The sequence below is a fragment of the Apteryx rowi genome, unplaced genomic scaffold (assembly GCF_003343035.1).
Source record: "Apteryx rowi isolate R43461 unplaced genomic scaffold, aptRow1 scaffold_69, whole genome shotgun sequence".
Taxonomy (NCBI): Eukaryota; Metazoa; Chordata; class Aves; order Apterygiformes; family Apterygidae; genus Apteryx; species Apteryx rowi.
The window spans coordinates 2,652,573-2,670,145 of NW_020450971.1; the positions used below are offsets into that span (position 1 = coordinate 2,652,573).

Below are 17,573 nucleotides of genomic sequence, written 5' to 3' on the forward strand. Positions count from 1 at the left end.
GCGCGAGGACAAGGAGGACCATGGTGCGAGGGCAAGGAGGACCACGGCGTGAGGACAAGGAGGATCACAATGCGAGGACAAGGAGGACCATGGTGCGAGGACAAGGAGGACCATGGTGTGAGGACAAGGAGAATCACAGCGCGAGGACAAGGAGGACCACGGTGCGAGGACAAGGAGGACCACGGTGTGAGGACAAGGAGGACCACGGCTCTCCCGGGCCCTCCTCGGCGGCGCAGCCATCTCTGCAGAAGGGGGAGCCGCTCCCCAGGCCGGCTGCTCTCTAGCTGGAACTGGGGACCGGGGGGCTCCCGGACGGTCCGTCTTGGGAAGCGAAGCGCCGGGCCTCGCAGCGGCGGCGTGCTGCGGTGCCACCGTGCCGGGAGAGGCCCAGGTGCGAGATGAGGCCCGGCGCCTCGCCGCGGCTGGCAGGCAGCTTAATTGCTTTTTGTCAGCGGGCTGAGGTGCGCGTCGCGAGGTGCAGAACTGTTTGTCTTCTTGCTGGCTCTGGCCTAATTACATATAACCCACGGACTCGATTCGAGTTGTTAATATTCATCTGGTGTTTGCAGAGCGTCTAAACGGAACGGCTCTGTGTGCTCTGACTTCATACGCGGCCTCGGGTTTTGTTGTCGCTGGGCTAGACAAAGCTCATTCTCTGTGTGGGGGCCCAGTCCTGCAGACCCGGCCAGTGCAGGGACTGCCAGCGGGATTGGAAGGTTAATCCTTTCAGTTGCTTTTAATCTTTAAAAAATAAACAGACATTTATCTCACCCTGTGCACAACAGTGGCCAAACCACGCTGGGGTTTATTCAGAGGAGCGGAAACAGTACATTTAAGTAAAAATCAAGATGAGCTTGCAATTTACAGAGGCCTCCTGGCTGACTGAAGACATTACAGGGAATTTGCAGCATTTTTACCAGTGGGTCCTATTTTCTTTGATGCAGTTAACACACCAGTGCCCTGCCTGGCAGGTCAATGGTTCTCTGCCCATTGCATGCAAAGCAGCGCAGCAAGGTTTGCTCTTGCTATGTGATAGAAGTTGAAGCATCCAGATGGAACCATGTCGGCTGCAGCCCTCTGCATTATCCCATCTTTTATTTAGACCTGACAAGCTCAATTAGCATTATCTTATGCTTCTGCATGAAGGGGACCTTTGTAAAAAAGGCACAGAAGACAAAAGAGTAAGTGGAAGATAAAGGAAAAATATTATCTAGGAAAAAGGAATCAAAAAATAAAAGGGATTTATCGGGGAAGAACTCTCACCTGAGGCTGAGCAACGGGAATAGCTATATTAAGAATCCTCTGAAACACGACTTTTTGATTCCAGAGCTTCACAGATTTCCTTGTCAACATGTTGCAATCTAACAAATAAGTTGGTGCTAATTAATTAGGGAAACAGAACTCCATCCAGTTAAACTGGAAGGCGTCTATTAGCCTGAACGCTGTGCTATAGATCCTCGTCTGCATTACTGTGTTCGTGGAGTCGTGCTGTTACCCAGCGCATCCCCCAGCTCCTCAGTTGCAGACTCTGTTTTCAGAGTCTGAACAAGAAATTGCAGCTTCTTTTCTTAAATCAGTGCTGTGTGCGTGGCTCAAGATTCAGTTAGGGATTTGAGCAATCTCATTCCTTTCACATGCAGATCCAAACTGGGATTTTGCTTCTTGGGACTAGTTTCTTTTGGAAAAAAATGAAAAGAAAGAGAAAAAGAGAGGTGTGAGAAAATTATCTGATTCTCCTTTGCATCTGGCTCCCACCAGGCTAGCAACAAAATTCTTCTTCCCTGGAAAGCTCAAATCCCAAGTTGACCTGCTACGCAGGAAAAGAGCAAAGATAATACTCTGGAAACAGCGTGAGGAGAAATGAGGCTGTTCTAAGTTCATTTTTGCCATGGTGCTAACACAGTCGTCAGCACCAAGCGCTTTGGGTTAGACGTCCCTTCTCAGCCCACCGTTTCTCCATGGGTTCGTGTGAATTACTCAATTTTGATGTAGCTGCAGGTAGTTAGCATTATCAGCACAGTTACGCGTTATCTCTCTGTCTTCTAGCTTGAAGAAAAGTCTCTTATCAGCCAGTGAGATAATGGAGAGCAGGAAGAACGAAGCCTTAGTGATAGCTTTCGCATTGCTTCTTCCTGCTGTGCTTTTTTAGAGAGCTGTTTGTCTACATGACCTTCATACTGCTCTGATTTATTTGCCTATTGAAATAACAACTGAACTGTGCTGGAATAGGACTGAAGAAGAGAAGAGAAAAGGTGTCAGCCCAAATAATTTAACTGCACTAAAAACAGCACAATTCACAGTTCTTGTGTTTTCTCAAAAATAATATTCTCTGGCCTTCTCATTAGCTGCTGTTATTTCTATCCAATGTGCTGGTGAGAGATGAAAGGTAATTGATATATATAATCAAAATACTTTGTAGAATATAGTGCACTGCAAGCTATAATAAAGATTTTAATTACCAAGTATATTCTGCACATGGAAGATATAAATAGCGGCTCTGCTAGAGCTTGCATTTTCCAAGTACAAACAAAATCATTCCCTGGAGCTGGGAAAACCAGGCAAAATGGATCTGTCCATTTTTTGGAGGGAAATGATGGCCAATGCTTCTTGTTACTGTTTAACAGGTCCTGAGCAGGTGTGCAGCAAACCACAAGCGCAAGGAGGGAAAGTTCCCAAAAGAACTATCAATAAACTTCTGTAACTGGTGCCCATGAAAAAGGTGCAGTCTGGCAGTTACTTTCCCAGGGAATAACATCTGCATGAGGAAAGCAGGTAGCTACTAATAAAATGCAGTTAGATTTATATGGCGAGTCCTTGGCAGAAGGTTTGGTAACCCCTAATGCAGGAGTCTCTGTGACAATGCTGAAGATGGGTTACATTTTCTTTTCTGTTGCAGCAATTTAAAGCATTAGGACTACCATTTCTGCCAACCTGGATCTACCAGGCTTCCTCCTGTGCTGGAGCTGGCATGATGCTCTGCAGCTTCAGCAGCTGGCTGCACACGCTGCCCTGCTCCAGCCTGTTCATGGCACACAGCTTTTACTTTGGCTGCCGTTTGATGCCTCCTTTTTTTCAGATATGGCCAGAGTAACTGGCATGCACAGATGCTGCTTGTGTTTTGCTGTGCGTCTGTGCAATGTGGCACTACCTGCTTCCCTTGCATGCTGCTGGGAGGTTTTGTGTTGCGTTCACTAAGGTGTCTCGAGCTATGTCATCGATAGTGTCTTGGACTCTTACCAGTCCTTTTGGTGCTTCACCTGCCTCCTTCTGGGATCTCTCTGTTGGGAGAGGTGCAGCAAAGGGCGTCCTCTTGGCCCAGCAAGTTTCCAGCTGATGCTGCAGGGCTTAACATGCTGCGCCCTCTGTGCAGGATCTCCCAGTGTGCCAGGATCCGGCTAAAGCGCTCAGCACATCGAGCAGAGGAGCTGCAGCRCCGCTCAGGAGGGCATTCCCATGCCCTTCGTCTGGCCCTGGCTATTCAGAGCCCATTAGGGCTTTTCTCTTCTATTGCAACCAGTGACCTGCCCCAGGTACATAATTTCCCAGCCACTTCGACTACGTCTGGTGTGTTCTTTATTCACCGTATTATAAAAAGCTGTCACCATGGTACAGGTCCTGTTGACACTGAATTGGCCAATACTTTGATCTGTTTGAAGCGATGGAGCCTGGACACTGCAGAATTAAGAAATCTTTTCCTGACTTGCTTTGTTACCATATGTTCTTTATGAATCCTACCATGGCTGGGATCTTCCTCAAGCTTTCAAGTCCTCGGAGGGGCTCTCCACCATACGCTGCATGCCCCATGCCTTCCCGCGTGCCTGCACCGCCTGCTTTGGGGCTCTTCAGGCTTCGCACATGCCGGTTCACATCTGGGCAGGCTGGTGCGCTCCAGGCCTTCGCCCCGCGCTCCTCTCGCAGCGTTACGCGAGGCTGGCGTGCCACCCTGCATCCCTCCTCGCCGAGAGCCTCTGCTTGCTGGTCAGGGCTCTGTCTGCTTCATACCGAGCAGATTGGGATTTGGTGCTAGACAGAACTTTCATCTCTTCGTTGGCTGTCTCATTCCCTGACTTTTCCAATTGCTTTGTCTAATGTTAGATTGGCCTCCGTTAGTAATTTTTCTTGTATTACTTTTGAGATTGATCCCATTAAGTTCTTATCCTTCAGTACGTCATCCCAGTCTTTGAAAGCAAAGCCATTTGTTGTCAGCTGCAGCCAAATTATCCGTGCATTAATTGTCTCAGTAGGTCCCCGGTTTTTCTCATAGATGCTTTCTCTTTGTATGAAGTATTTTTCTTTTAAAAATATTCAGCATCATTTACCTCAAAGAGTCTGTTTGGATTTTGCTGCTTGCTTGCTTGAGCTTGCCATTAAACCCCCAAGCTCTGCTGATGTCTTTACCAGCCTGTCCAAAATACATATTACAAAATTAACACCTTTCAAACCACAGAAAAGCTGTCTGTGTCAGTCTTGCGAAAATTAACTTTCTCTTGGCCCTCTTTCTGCAATGCTTTCTGCTCAAAATACACAAGGCTTTATTTTTTCCATTAGTTTGCTTGAAAGCCATTGCTAATATATTTTCCCTGCTGTTGCCAGCTCTTGGTTTATTCTGCGAAGAGCAACAGAGAGACACACGGGATAGTTCAGTGGCTTTCTCCCACACTTAGCAGCTCAGCTAATTACACAGCAAACGAGCACTTCAGAAGTGCCTGTGCCCGTTAGGGAACGAGCCCCCCGACCCAGCAGGGTGCAGATCAGATGTGTCAGGCAGCCCCTTGTAGAGGTGAGCAGTGCATCTCCTCCTTCCCTCCTAGAGGAAGGCGCTGGGCTCTGGCACCTCCTCGTCTTGGGGGGCTGGTGGTGGCCCCTCCTGGGACAAGAGCAGAGAGCAGCCCTGACACTCTGGGTGCAGAAATGACGCCAGCTTATGCTGCTTTCCCCCACAACGGGAAAACTTCCCCTTCCCCGCTCCCGGCGCGCTCAGCCGCGGCCAGACAGCCGGCTCCTCGGGGCATTGTCACAACCACCTACTATATTTGTGGCTGACAGGCAGCAGCCTGATTTCCAGCTTAGCCCACTGGCTGTTGTATAATAAAATACAAGAAAAGCACACACAGCCATTTCTGTGCCAGCTAGAAAGATGCTAGACATCTTTATACGCTGTTCTTTAGAAAAGGGAGGAGGAGATTTGTACGCTAGGAACACGCTCCTTCTGCATGCTAGGGCAAGGGGCAGAAGCCCTTCTGCACCCCCAGGTAGCGCAGAGACACTTCGGTAGCTGCTTGCCTTGTTGGACAGGGAGCCGAGATACTATATACATGAACGGGTTGAGAAGCCTCGATGCTGTGGTAGTGGCAGCCATCAGATGCAGAGGAATAAAAGTCTTCCGCTGACGGGGCATGGGAGCTGGGTCATCGCCGGCTGAGAGCCTGGCCGTCATTTGGCAAAGTACGATCAAAACCATACGACCCAGGAAGGAGATGGTGATGGGAAAGTTGATAAAAAACATTTTACAAAATGTAAACAACAGATTTTCTACACAGAGATAAAGATGGAGATTAATGCTTGAATTATCCTGGATAATTAGTGTAGCAGGTAATTATTTAAAATCTGGCACATCTGTGAATACATCACTTTGACTGAATTAGAAAATCCTCACTACTGCTGCAGTAAGATGGCTTCAGCAGTCCCACAGGGAGATCTTTATGGGGGATTAATTCTCACTTCAAATGGCAGAGATTTGCAAAAAGGATTATGTGGCCAGTATGACACATTCGCATTGTGATAGTCACTGATGCAGGTTTTTTCTCACAGAGAAGCCGAGTGCTGGTTTCTTTGAGTTCAGGTGTTCTTTGAGCTTGAGGGCTTAGTCGTCTTGGAACGAGAGTGTTTTGTAGCTGAAACGATGAGCAACGCTTGAAAGAAAACGGTGACAAGAACAAGGACAAGAGCAACAGGAGCTCAAAGAGAGGACAGCGAAATCCAAGCTTGAATTTAAATTACTGAAGCAGCAAGGTCACACTTGCAAAGCTACCAGATCTGTTTCTTTAGCTTACTGTAAATGTTATAAAAAAGTTATCATCTAACACGCCACGAACAGCATCGCACCTTCTAGGAAGAAGGCGGTTTGTCTCCCCACCACATAGCTCAGTGGAGGATGCGGTGGTCAGGCCTGAGTTGAGCAAGGGACTGGCCAACCTGGGCCTGAGCTTTGATGCAAAGCAGGTTTGGACTCGGGCAGCTCACCAAAATCTTAATTGTGTCCCCTGCGTCACTGTGGAAATACACTGAATACACGGAGCACRACCGATCGTCCGTCGGGCCGCACTCAACCAGCGCAATGGCCAGGGGCTGTCACCCACGAGCACTTCAGGAGGGTGCGAGGTCCGAACGGGTGCTGAAGCATGGTCCTCAGCACCAGGAGAGAGCTAAGAAAGCTGTTGTTCGGTGCGCAAGATTTCACTACTTAAAAGCACTAAGAAGGGCTCCAACAAAGAAAACGGTGGCTTCCTGGCACACAAAAACATTCTCAGGAAAATTGAAATGTCTGTTTTCGGGGCATTTCCAGCACAAAACCGCTGCCAGGAACTCTCCTCTGATTTGCTCAGGGTCCCAAAACATCAATGTTCATAACTGAACTGGCTTGAGTTTGTGAACCCCCGCGAATTCATGGGAGAGAAAAGGTATCGCAAGCTTTGTACAGAGGGTCTGTTTGAAAGAGGCTGTATCGCACTTGCTTGACTGAGACTGCACAGGAAGAAATGCAAGTGAGCTTGAAGCCAGCATTCCCCAGCTGGGCTCGGAGATGCATTTAGATGAGGAGGGATTGATCAAAGCACCCACAAAACCTCCCTGGTCAGAACCCCCCACAGCACTGCCCTCTCTGCATTCAGCCCATATGCAAGCCCTTCACCCAATTTTAAAAGAAAGAAAAAAAGAAGTACTTCATGCAATCAAATTTTTTAGCCCTTTTCTTCTTTCCTTCCCTAAATACTAAATTGCAGTCCCTAAGCTATAGCTTTGCCTCATCCCTCTCCACAAGCAGCATCCAGCAGCTATTGCTAAAAGACCCCTCCCTGGGGACGTGCCCTTTTTATAGTGGGCTGAGGCAATCCCTGCCAAGTCACCACACCTGATGCCACCCCGCTCCTGACACCTGGCAGCTGGGGTGGACGTTCCTGGAAGGTGAAGGGTGGATTTATAACCACCTCCAAACTAACTCCCCCCTCCTGACTGCTTGATAGGACATGTACACCTACTTCTGCATTGGCAAAGGACTTAAATACCCCATCTCTATCCAAAGAAGCAGTCTTCAGTACCCTCTCAGCTACTGCCTTACCCTGAACTCTCCAGCTGCCCCAGTCACTGCAGCTAGAGCCTGCCAGGCGCCAGCAGCTCTGCACACGCTGAGAAACGCTTAGTCCCAGCAGGGCTGAGCAACTCGATGCTGCTCCCACCCCTAGCTCACGCAGGGAGGCATGAGCTGGATATTCCCCCACGTGTGGGTACTTAATGCAGTAAAGCACATGTTGTCTGCAGCCTTTAAAGATGCGGCGACTGCTGGTTTTCCCGATCATCCACCCTGCTTCCTCTCAAGACTGTTTTAAAGGCAATAACTGCAGTCCCGCAGAGCAGACGTTCAAAGAGAAGGACGGGCAGCACTCGGCCGTGGGGGCTGAGCAGGGCTCGACCAGTCCCGCTCTGGAGCAGCTGGGAGCTGCTGGGCCCTCAATGCCGAGCGGGTGTGAGGCAGGAGCCTCCCGGCAGCTGGTAGCGGAGCCCAGGGCACCAAGTGGGGAGCTGGGGACGGAAGAGCAGCCATTCGTCCTGTTCCCGCAGCTCTGCTGCAGTCCTGGAGCCCCCAGGTAAAGACAGCTACAGGCAAAAACAACAGGACTTTTTTCCCCTTTTTTTTTTCTTTTTCTGCATGTACTTATACTGCCCAGAACTGAGTTTTTACTGCCTTGAATTTCACCTCCAGAAGCATCAGAGGCTGGTCTTTTAGTCCTTCATGGTGATGCTTTCTGCGATTCCTGGTTTACAGGGTCTACTACTGTATGAGGCAAAAAGGGGCACTTTTTCTCTACTCCGCACTTTTTAGGGCTGCTGCTGCAGCAGCTGATTCAAGGGGTCTACTCATTCCAGCCCAGTCCAAATATCTTTGCATTGGCCTTTTCTCTTACCTAGCACTGTTACTTAGCATCGATAATCACATTTCTGGTTTAATCTCATGTCAGATACTGTTAGCATAAATGCTAAGCAGCTAAAATGTCAGAGCCATCAGCTTAGCACTGAACTCTGMAATGATAACAATACCCATCTTCACCATTTTAATTTTGTGTAGTATTGTAAGCGCTGTTCAGCACTGCTTGGCTTGAAGGATTCAAACAATTTTTCTTCCTTTTCTGTCCAATATCCTAATTCCTGCAGACCATAAGAAACAGTGACATTTTTTAACACCAGCGCACAACATGAAATCCATTCTGAATAGCTGCAGCATCTCATTGAATCCAGGCTCCCAGTAGATGTCTTTGCCCTGATTTTGAAGGGAACAGCCTTTTGAATCCACGGGCTAGACTGCAAACGTCTTGGTGTGGGAGATTTTGCTATCAGTTCTTGCACAGTCATAGTCTTCCTTCGCTGGTGACAATTTGGACCTCGTGCCTATCTGCGCGATCGTAAAGCGATGCTGATCACTTCCCCACCTTTGCGGAGCGCTCTGCCCTCTTGGGGTGGAAAGCACTGGGGCACAGCCAGCTCCTGTTGTGATAATGTAAGTGGAAAAATCAGGAAAATATCTCCAGTTTTGTGTAAGGATAATGCAGACACCAGGTTTAAAATACGGCACACAGCATCATTTCTATTGTGGCTGAGCCTATAAGGGCTGACTCACTAGATGCTATAAAAAAAACAAACAAATCAACAAAAACTATGGAGGATCTTCTTCCGGTGAAGAATGTGCGAATTCATTGGATTTGGGCATGTGAAACCATGGTCTGTGAAAACAGAAGTGCTAACGAAAAGTAAAATAAGAAATGTGTTTTCTTGGTGAACTAATAAGCACAAGCTCTAAATGATGAAGCTGGGCTTGAGCAGGTGAATTTCTTGTTGCTGAATATCGCTATCACCACATCTCTCAGTGGTTGGTATTCTCACACTCGGCTACATTTCACACTGACTTTTTAAGTACACCCCCAACGAGGGAGGTGGAAGAAATGATACCGCTTTGCCTGCAGCGGGAGAGATCCTCTCTTGCTCACATGTCATCTCCTCCGCCGCTGGCACTTGCGCCAGTAAAGCCCGCTGAAGCTGCTGATGCTGTTTCCTTCTCTCCTAGGACCACGCAGATATCGAATGGAAGTTTGCCCGCACGAAGCTCTGGATGAGTTACTTTGATGAAGGTGCCACTCTGCCCCCTCCTTTTAACATTGTCCCGAGTCCCAAGTCAGTCTGGTACCTCTGCAAGTGGATTCACAACCGGCTGTGCCCAGGCAGCGACTCCACGAGCGAACAGAAGAGGCACGAAAACCTCAAAACATTCACAGTAAGCAGCCGCCTGTTTTTATACTTGGTTTTCGAGGGTGCTTGCTCTGCTGTTGTTTGAAGGTTCCTGCTGGATCGTAACTCGCTAAGAGCCACTGGGAGCCCGAAAGACAGGATGAAATGGATAACGTACATGTGCCTTTGTAATTCCAGGAACGGCACGCTGACAACCTGATTCAGAACCAACATTACCAGGTAAACTCTCCAGCACGGTCTTTATTTGCTGTTTCTTCTTCCTGCTTGTTTTCTAATACCTCACTTCTTGCTTTCTTCTAGAATGTATTTTTGATAAGTGTAGGTGCTCCAGGAGGATTTTGCTGTTCATGGATTAAAACATTTTGTCATTAGAGGTGGGGTGGTTCAGTAAATCAGCTTGGCCTTGTGCCACCTCTGAAACGGTGGGAAACCTCCTAGTATCATCATTCTGGCTGCTGAAGTTGCAACATCCCCATCGGCTTCCCAGGGACTGGGTTGTCATTGCCATCCTGCATAAACCTGTTTCTGCAGCGTTTTTAGACACACTCATGAATTGTTCCCCTCATCCTTCCCCCCCATCCCTAAGCCCAACTCAAACAGCACTTGGGATCTCCTTCCATTTTGGAAGGCTCAGGAAAGAGGAATTGTTCCGGAGCTGAATTTTGCTGTTTCTGTTTATTCTCAGCCCACCCGTCATCAAGTTCTCATTAAATTCAACCTACAAAAGGATGAAACTGCATTAAAAGCCCTAGCTGCAGCACTTGAACTCATGTGATGCATTATGCCAGCGTTCTGAGAGGGGGAAAAAATAATTCTCCAGCATGTTAGTTTGTATATCAGGCTATACTGTCAAAAACGATCAGTAACTTGTCTTACTTAAGACAATTTCTGTTTTCTGAAGAATATGTGTAACAAGAGTTGGTGTTTACCATAGTTAGTTACTTTAGACAACAGACACTTGGTGCTCTCTGACTTTGCAGCGCTGTTTTCAGGTACCAGCGGTGGGGTTTGCAGGTGAGCCTGGGGAAGGTGTTACTCTTAAAAACGTCACGGTAAAACTTTGGTGTGGACGATATCTTAATGCTTGGTGGTTAGACCGGTTAGCGCTATTTATGGAATGGGCAAAATGAAGGTGTGGGGTAGCCTTTTCTGGAGACAGAGATCAACTGCAGCGTATGTCAGGTTGCATGTAGACCTGCACACACACATATATAAAAAATCTATCTAAAAAAATGTATATGTGTTTGTATGTATAAGGTCTACGTACCAGTTTGTTTATGTAAGGCCAGCAAGGGGGGATACAAATGCAGAGGAAAATGGCCACCTGCTGCACAAACTGGATTTCATCCTACCAGAAATTGGGACTGGACAAACAGCCCTGGTAACACGGAGGAGCGAGAGCCTTTAGAAAATCCGCTGCAGGCACAATTTGGTACTTGCAGCACTGTCCGCAGGTGCTGCCGCAGCTTTGCAAGGAGTCTCTAAGCTCCTGTGGGGCAGAACGTGCCTTCTGAGGCCTCCCAGACCTTGGAGGACTCACAGCTGCCCAGACGCAGCTTCCCACGGATGTGCATCGCCCCATGGAGATCTGGCTGTTCCCTACATCGTTTGCTGCTCATACGCCACCCTTGGCTTTCAAATATTTGATTAAACAATCTTTAAATGGCAAGCTTAGCCCATCAGGATACACAGGCTATACACCTGAGGCTGTAATCTTAAAAACTTTCAGCAGCTGAGATGAAAAGCTGAGGTGGAGGAGTCTAAATGGCTTGAGGACACTTAAGAACATCGACAATTTTTTTTTCTTGCAGACTTTTACATATACAAAACACAAGTACAAAACACTGGCTTACTGTATTTAAAAACTGAGAGTTCAAGATGAAAGACACGTAGCCCTTTCTAAAGGTTAGTTCTGTTTGAAAGAAGGTGCCCTGTTTCTAAGGGCAAGTGATTTTTCCAACCAGCAGAGTCAGGACAGCCACTGTTAGTAAGAACCCAGTGAAGTACAATAAGAACAAAGTTTGGTCTGAAGCAGCAGCTGAATTACTTGTCTTGCTTCATATTCCAGGAAGTGATCAGAAATCTTGTGAAAAGATACGTTGCAGCTATGATAAGAACTTCCAAAACCAATGAAGGTTTAACTGAAGAAAATTTCAAGGTAACTTGTTATTCCTTAGTAAGCACTTACTACAGTAATGCAGGTGGCCACTTGCAGAGTTGCTGATAACTTGGTAAAACATTTTGAGACCCACTGTGGAAAGTATGACTATTGCTAGAGCTGGGACTACATGTGACATGCATGTGTTACTTCTTTAAGCAAAGAATATTCCTTATTCAGGTGTCTTCTCATATGATCACTTCAGGAAATTTCAATGTACAATACCTTATGCAGACAGAGGCTTTGGAAAATGGTAAAAATGAAGTATCTGATCTGAGTCAACATCACATTCCTAAATCCTCATCCAGACAGAGCCAAAGAACATGTCTGGGTTTGTGGATACAAACACCACCATTTGTCAACAAAGTTAAAGTTGGGACTGTCAACTAAAACAGGATTCCTATAAAACTTCTAAGTTTCAACAGTGTTTCCCCACTTCTATAAATGCCCTCATTAAACTTTTTTTTTTTCCTTGGGGGAGATTTTGGTCAAGAAGGCTGGTCCTACAGCGTTTGGAGACAAAGATCTTGTGAGGTTCTCCAATTTTTACAACTAGCAGTACCTTTTTTTTTTTCTGTCACTGAATAATGAAAGATTTATGTGGTATTCTTGTAAGTGTGATTTGGTATCAGCCATTTACATAACTTTGAACAATTCGCCCAAGGGAACATGATCATTCTTTCATGTTGCAGAGAAAGCTTCTGTGTGTAACTCATCTTTCCTCTTGCCCTAGGAATTAAAACAGGACATCTCAAGTTTTCGCTATGAAGTTCTTGACCTCTTGGGAAACAGGAAGCCCCAAAGGAGAAGTTACTCTACCAGCAGCACAGAGGTGTCCCAAAAGGATGATACAAACGAGGATGGTGCTGGAGAAAAACCCAAAGCCAAGAGCGTGTCTTTCAATGTAGCCAACAAAAAAAAAGATTTCAATGTATCTGCTCTAATTAAAACTATGTCTGGGATCGATATGGTGGATGAGAAGCCAAAAAGCAATGGGATCGGTAARCGCTCCTTTGTCCGAAACGGAAACAGAGTTCAGAGACTCTCCAGCTCCAAGAAGGAGTCCTTTAAGAGACTGGGTCTACTCTTCTCCAAGATGAATGGACACGTACCTGAACCAAACTCGGAGCCCATGTACACGATTTCAGATGGAGTTATTCAGCCACACTACATGTGGCAAGACATTAAATACTCTCAGATYGATAAAGAGAGAGAAGAGAACTGTTCCAAAAGCGAAATTAACCTCAATGAGGTGGACTACAGCGGGAACACGAGACTCATGGGCCAGAGCAAGGAGTGCCCTGTGGTTTGTACCAGCTCCCTTCACTGTGCTTCCAGTATTTGTTCCTCTAATTCCAAACTTTTAGACTCATCAGAAGATGTATTTGATTCATGGGGAGAGGCTTGTGACTTGTTTATGAACAAGTGGAAAGATGGGCAGGAAGATCATGTTACAACGCGGTTATAAGTAAAGCTATCTAACACCTGCTAGAAAACTTAGCTAATTATTTGTAATGTTTTGCTATCACCTGATTCAGCATTACTATTTCCTTTCTGTCCATAGGAGAAAAAAAAAAGGTGTAAAACTCTAGTTATGTTAGCCTATTTTGTAGCCATCTGCATTTTTTTTTTTGATTTTTTACACTCCCAAATACCAAATTAAAGGTTTCACCATTTATAAGGTCACTGTAAACCACAGGGCTCCCTTCTGATGCAGTCGTAGTCTTCGAACCCTGCAGAACTTGGACAYGTTGGCGGCGGAGTGAAGAATTTCTCCAGTGCTGTTACCATCGTTCCCCCGTTGCTGCGTTACGCCACCGCTATCCAACACGAGCGATCTCCTGTGCGTACTGCTCGATTTCCCCAGCAGCAGGACGGGCTGGGGAGCAGCGGCTTATCAGAAGGCTGAGAACCATGCTAAAGATCTTCTTAGAAAGGATTTCAGGTTATAACTGGCTCTTTATTTTTCTTTAAGCAATATAGCCTCCAATTCATTGTCATGTGTATTTTTTCAGGTTGTATACTATATTCATATTGTAAATTCTTACTGAATAAGAGACGCCTTCTATCACTCAGCTAGAACCTGTTATGATCTGCTGATTTACCCAGTTCCCATTAACCTAATTCCCTCTTGTAGGAAGCGGAATTACCTCCCAATTAGACCAGCAGTGGAAGCATCCAGCCTTGCTGCCAATTCTGCATAGATTAACTGACCCAGACACACCTGTGGCTGCTTGAGACCCAGACCTCAGTCTGGCTCCCATCTTTCCAACGGGCTGAACCAAAGCCCAGCTCTGGCAGACAGACAGACACACCACAGAGCGTTTTAAATTCCTAGTCTCATTTCCACTGCTGCATTCACTTTTTGCTGCCTCTCTGGCCAATGTCACACTTCAGGCAGAAAAATATTCTCCTGGTGTGTGTCAAGCTCAAAGAGGGAGAACATTTTCCTCGGATCCATGAGCCGCATTTCTGAAAAGCGACCTAAGCCAGAGCAGCTCAAACTGCATTTGGCAGCCTGGAAAGCCTCTGCGGTTCCTTCCTATGGTGCAACAAGGAGGAGTGCAGCAGTAACTATTTTTTTTCCCCAGTTTGGCCTAGTCCAAACATTAACGCTGTCACTGCATTTGTCCTAAAGGGCTTGTCTTCTCCCCTCTTTCAAGTTCCTTAGGACAAAACGGTTCCATCAATGTTTTTTAATAACCTGATACTTGAACTTTCTTCTGTGCTGTTGCTAAGATACAGAGATGATTGGCACTTAATACCCRCGTCAGAGCTGTTACTAGTCAGCTGCTTCCTTGGAGGAAGCAAAGTGGAAGCCAGGCCTGACTGAGAGCTCAGAAATGTCATTCCCTTAAGGTAAAGCCTTGCTCGTGAGCTTGTGCACTCGTGTTTAAGGCTCCATCCCTGGGAGAAGTCATGTGCATGGGAGCTGAGCTCAAGGGCAGTTACCATAAATCAGCTCTTTTCTGAACTAGGTTGTGACTTGCATTTGCAGAAGCAACCGTAAAGGTTGGAAAACCTCCACCTAGCGTTGGCACTGGTCAGATTTTACCAGAAATGGGCAGGAGCAGCAGCAGCACAGAAGAGCGGGAGGAGGGACCCGTACAAGCCACAGCAGTCCCACATGGGAGAGATGCTTGGGTGCCTGGAGCTGGAATACTTTGCCAGAGTTTTAAACCTGACTGTTGTTGTTGAGGAAAAATACCTTGCTGGGCTTTCCCCTTGGGCAGCTGAGGTCATGGCGGGGCATATCTGCATCCTAGATACAGCCGTGAGCATTGCAGCTTGCCCTTGGAGCAGAGCTGTAGAAGCAAGAGCTGAGGCTCGTGGAAGCTCTGAGCGCAGACCTCAGGCTGAGGACTGGGCTCGAGAGCTGCCGCCGTGCTGTGAAAAGTGAGCTGCTAGTAGCAGGCTCAAAAACGCACCGCTGCTCCCCACGTGCAAGTGGCACCAGCCTTGCTGCTGGCCTGCACTATCCAGCCCTRAGTACTTAAGCCTCTAGCTGTGCTAGTTAAGGCAGGGTGAGAAGTGTGTTTGTAGCAACAAATTTCAGGCTTTCAGGCTAACTGTGGAATTAGAGTGGTTTTGGAAAACTGCAGCTCCCCTTCATGTAAGAAAGGCTGAGCAAACTGACACGGGCACCACGTAAGGAGACTTGCAAAATCCCAGGTCAGAGGCAGTTTGCTGCTCTCTGATAAGGAAATCCAGCATCCCTGTCTTTCACGAGGCAAATCCATCTATACATCAGAGCTGTGTGAAGGTAATTCTCAAAGCAGCCTCAGGAAAATCCTGAAGTTTAATAAACCAAAGTGACTGAGCCCATTTCTGGAAACATGAACATTAGCACAAGTTGCTGGGGGGGGGGGGGGGGGGGGGGGGGGAGGGAGGGGGTTGAATCATTTTATGCCTCGCCTAACCACACTGCAGCTTATGAACTCTCCTCGAAATAGGGCCAGCAAACCCTTACGGTATTTCCTGGGTAACAAGTGGGAATGAAGCGAGCCAAGGATGGCTATGCAGATGATATCAGCTGAGTGCAAGACTGGGATACAATCAAGGTTCATATCTTCTGACAGGAGAAAGGCTTTTAAGTTTTCCAGGACTGCAAGCTTACTCCTACTGGCTATGATTATGTCGTCTCACTCAAACGCCGCACTGCATTAACAGGTTCAAATATCAGAAGTGCAATGCAATTAATTCCTTGCAGCACTGCCCCCCCATTTACAAAAATGTGAAAGCGACACTGGGCAACGCAAATCCCTTCTGTGCAAACAGCACGAATCGTATTCTCCTGCTGCGTACAGAAAGGGCAGGGGTAGGAACTGGTGCATTTTAATGGAACGACGGATAATGCTGTACCCAGAATCTCTTGGTAATATTGTGTTGAGGGCGAGACGTAATCACATGGCTGCTTGGCTGAGTCTCCCATGGGGTTTGTTTCATGACTCAGATATTTCCTAGCTCCCAGCTAAGAGCTTGTTTAAGCTGACTTTTCAATTTAACACAAATATTTGATTGGACTAAATGATTAACACATATATCCAGGAGTCTGCAAAACTGTCAAACTGGACCCCAGAAAGGCCAAATTCTGTTCGACTGCAGCTGTGCATCCCCTTTGGCAGCAATAGGCATTATAATAGCTGGTGAACGATCGTTATTAGCAGTACTCTTAAACAGGAACTTCGGGGGAGRGAAATTGAAGCATCTTGTCAAGAACATTTTTTAAGCCAAAACTGGCAAATTTTTGTTTTGTTTAAATTCACTTGCAGTCAGCATTTGGGATTTCACTAGCGTTTTTCTATTCTCAAGTGATGAAAGGGAAAGCACGTCTGGTGAAAGTTATTCTTCCCTTTGGAGAAGTGAGTGAGCTACCTCGCTGCTGGCTGCGCAAGGGCCTGGCGCGGGAGCCGATGGGACACTGAGCATCTCCAGCGAGAAGTGAGCTGTTTTTTCCTGCCTCTGGTTCAGGATGCAGTTCCCCACGACTGGTGCCTGCCTGGCCTTTATTCTGTGTATTTCAAAAACCATCCTTAAACACATGCAAGGAATTTGGAATTAGGAATAATACAGCTCTTGATCACTTGTCCTTTCTTTAGGCTTCTTGCACTTGAAGTTGCTTTATTATTTATTATCACTTCCCACCCTCTGGTGTCGTGTTCACCTGGCTTTTCAGAGCAGCGCACTAAAAGGGATCACTGATCAGAAGTTAGCTAGGGACATGCAGGTACAGGACATTGCACGGACCTAGGAGGTGTTTGTACTCAGGTCACGGATTAAAGGAGCTGTTTCAGAAACAAGAAGTTAAGTGACATATTTCTGCAGATTATTTGGATAACTATTTGTAAATTAATTACCAGTATATTTGTAAATATTCAAGTATTGGTATATGTGGACCCTACAGAAGAAGCATGCATAGTGGCTAGAGCATGGGATTAGACAACAGCMTTTCTGGGGTCTGTTCCCAACTCTGCCACCAACTCACCTGTGACCTTGGGCAAGTCACTTAGCCTCTCTAATGCCTCAGTTTCCCCATCTGTAAAATAGGGATAATAATACTTACCTACCTCGCAGGGGGGTTAGTTAATTATTTATAAGCACTTTCAGATCTTCAGATTAAAGGCGCTATATACACTAAGTAGTTGGTAGTAGTAGTAGTAGTACGTACTTTTATTTTGTTACAACTAATTCAGGTTAGGATTTAACTGTATGAACATGATGATAGTTTTCCATGTAGAAAACTAGCATGGTTTCCCAAGTGGGGAATTTAGGGGACTTCTGCAGTAGATGGAGAGCAGGTGCAGAACACCCTGGAAGCCTAAACTCYGAACACCCTTGCTTTTGTGGGTTTACGTTTCACCCTTAATGTTACTTTACTGTATTTCTGTTTCATCCTCCT

At 46.6% G+C, this 17,573-nt stretch overlaps 1 protein-coding gene across 1 annotated transcript in view; it reads left to right on the forward strand.

Annotated features, from left to right (window-relative positions):
- The window catches only part of TRPC5 (transient receptor potential cation channel subfamily C member 5), a 67,023-nt gene extending 53,881 nt beyond the window's left edge, over window positions 1-13,142 (forward strand). The window contains exons 7-10 of the mRNA XM_026086342.1: window positions 9,335-9,541; window positions 9,694-9,735; window positions 11,585-11,674; window positions 12,408-13,142. Of these exons, the coding sequence (XP_025942127.1) occupies window positions 9,335-9,541; window positions 9,694-9,735; window positions 11,585-11,674; window positions 12,408-13,142 (1,074 nt within the window). The remainder of the gene's footprint in view (window positions 1-9,334; window positions 9,542-9,693; window positions 9,736-11,584; window positions 11,675-12,407) is intronic.
- The last annotated feature ends 4,431 nt before the right edge of the window (window positions 13,143-17,573 follow it).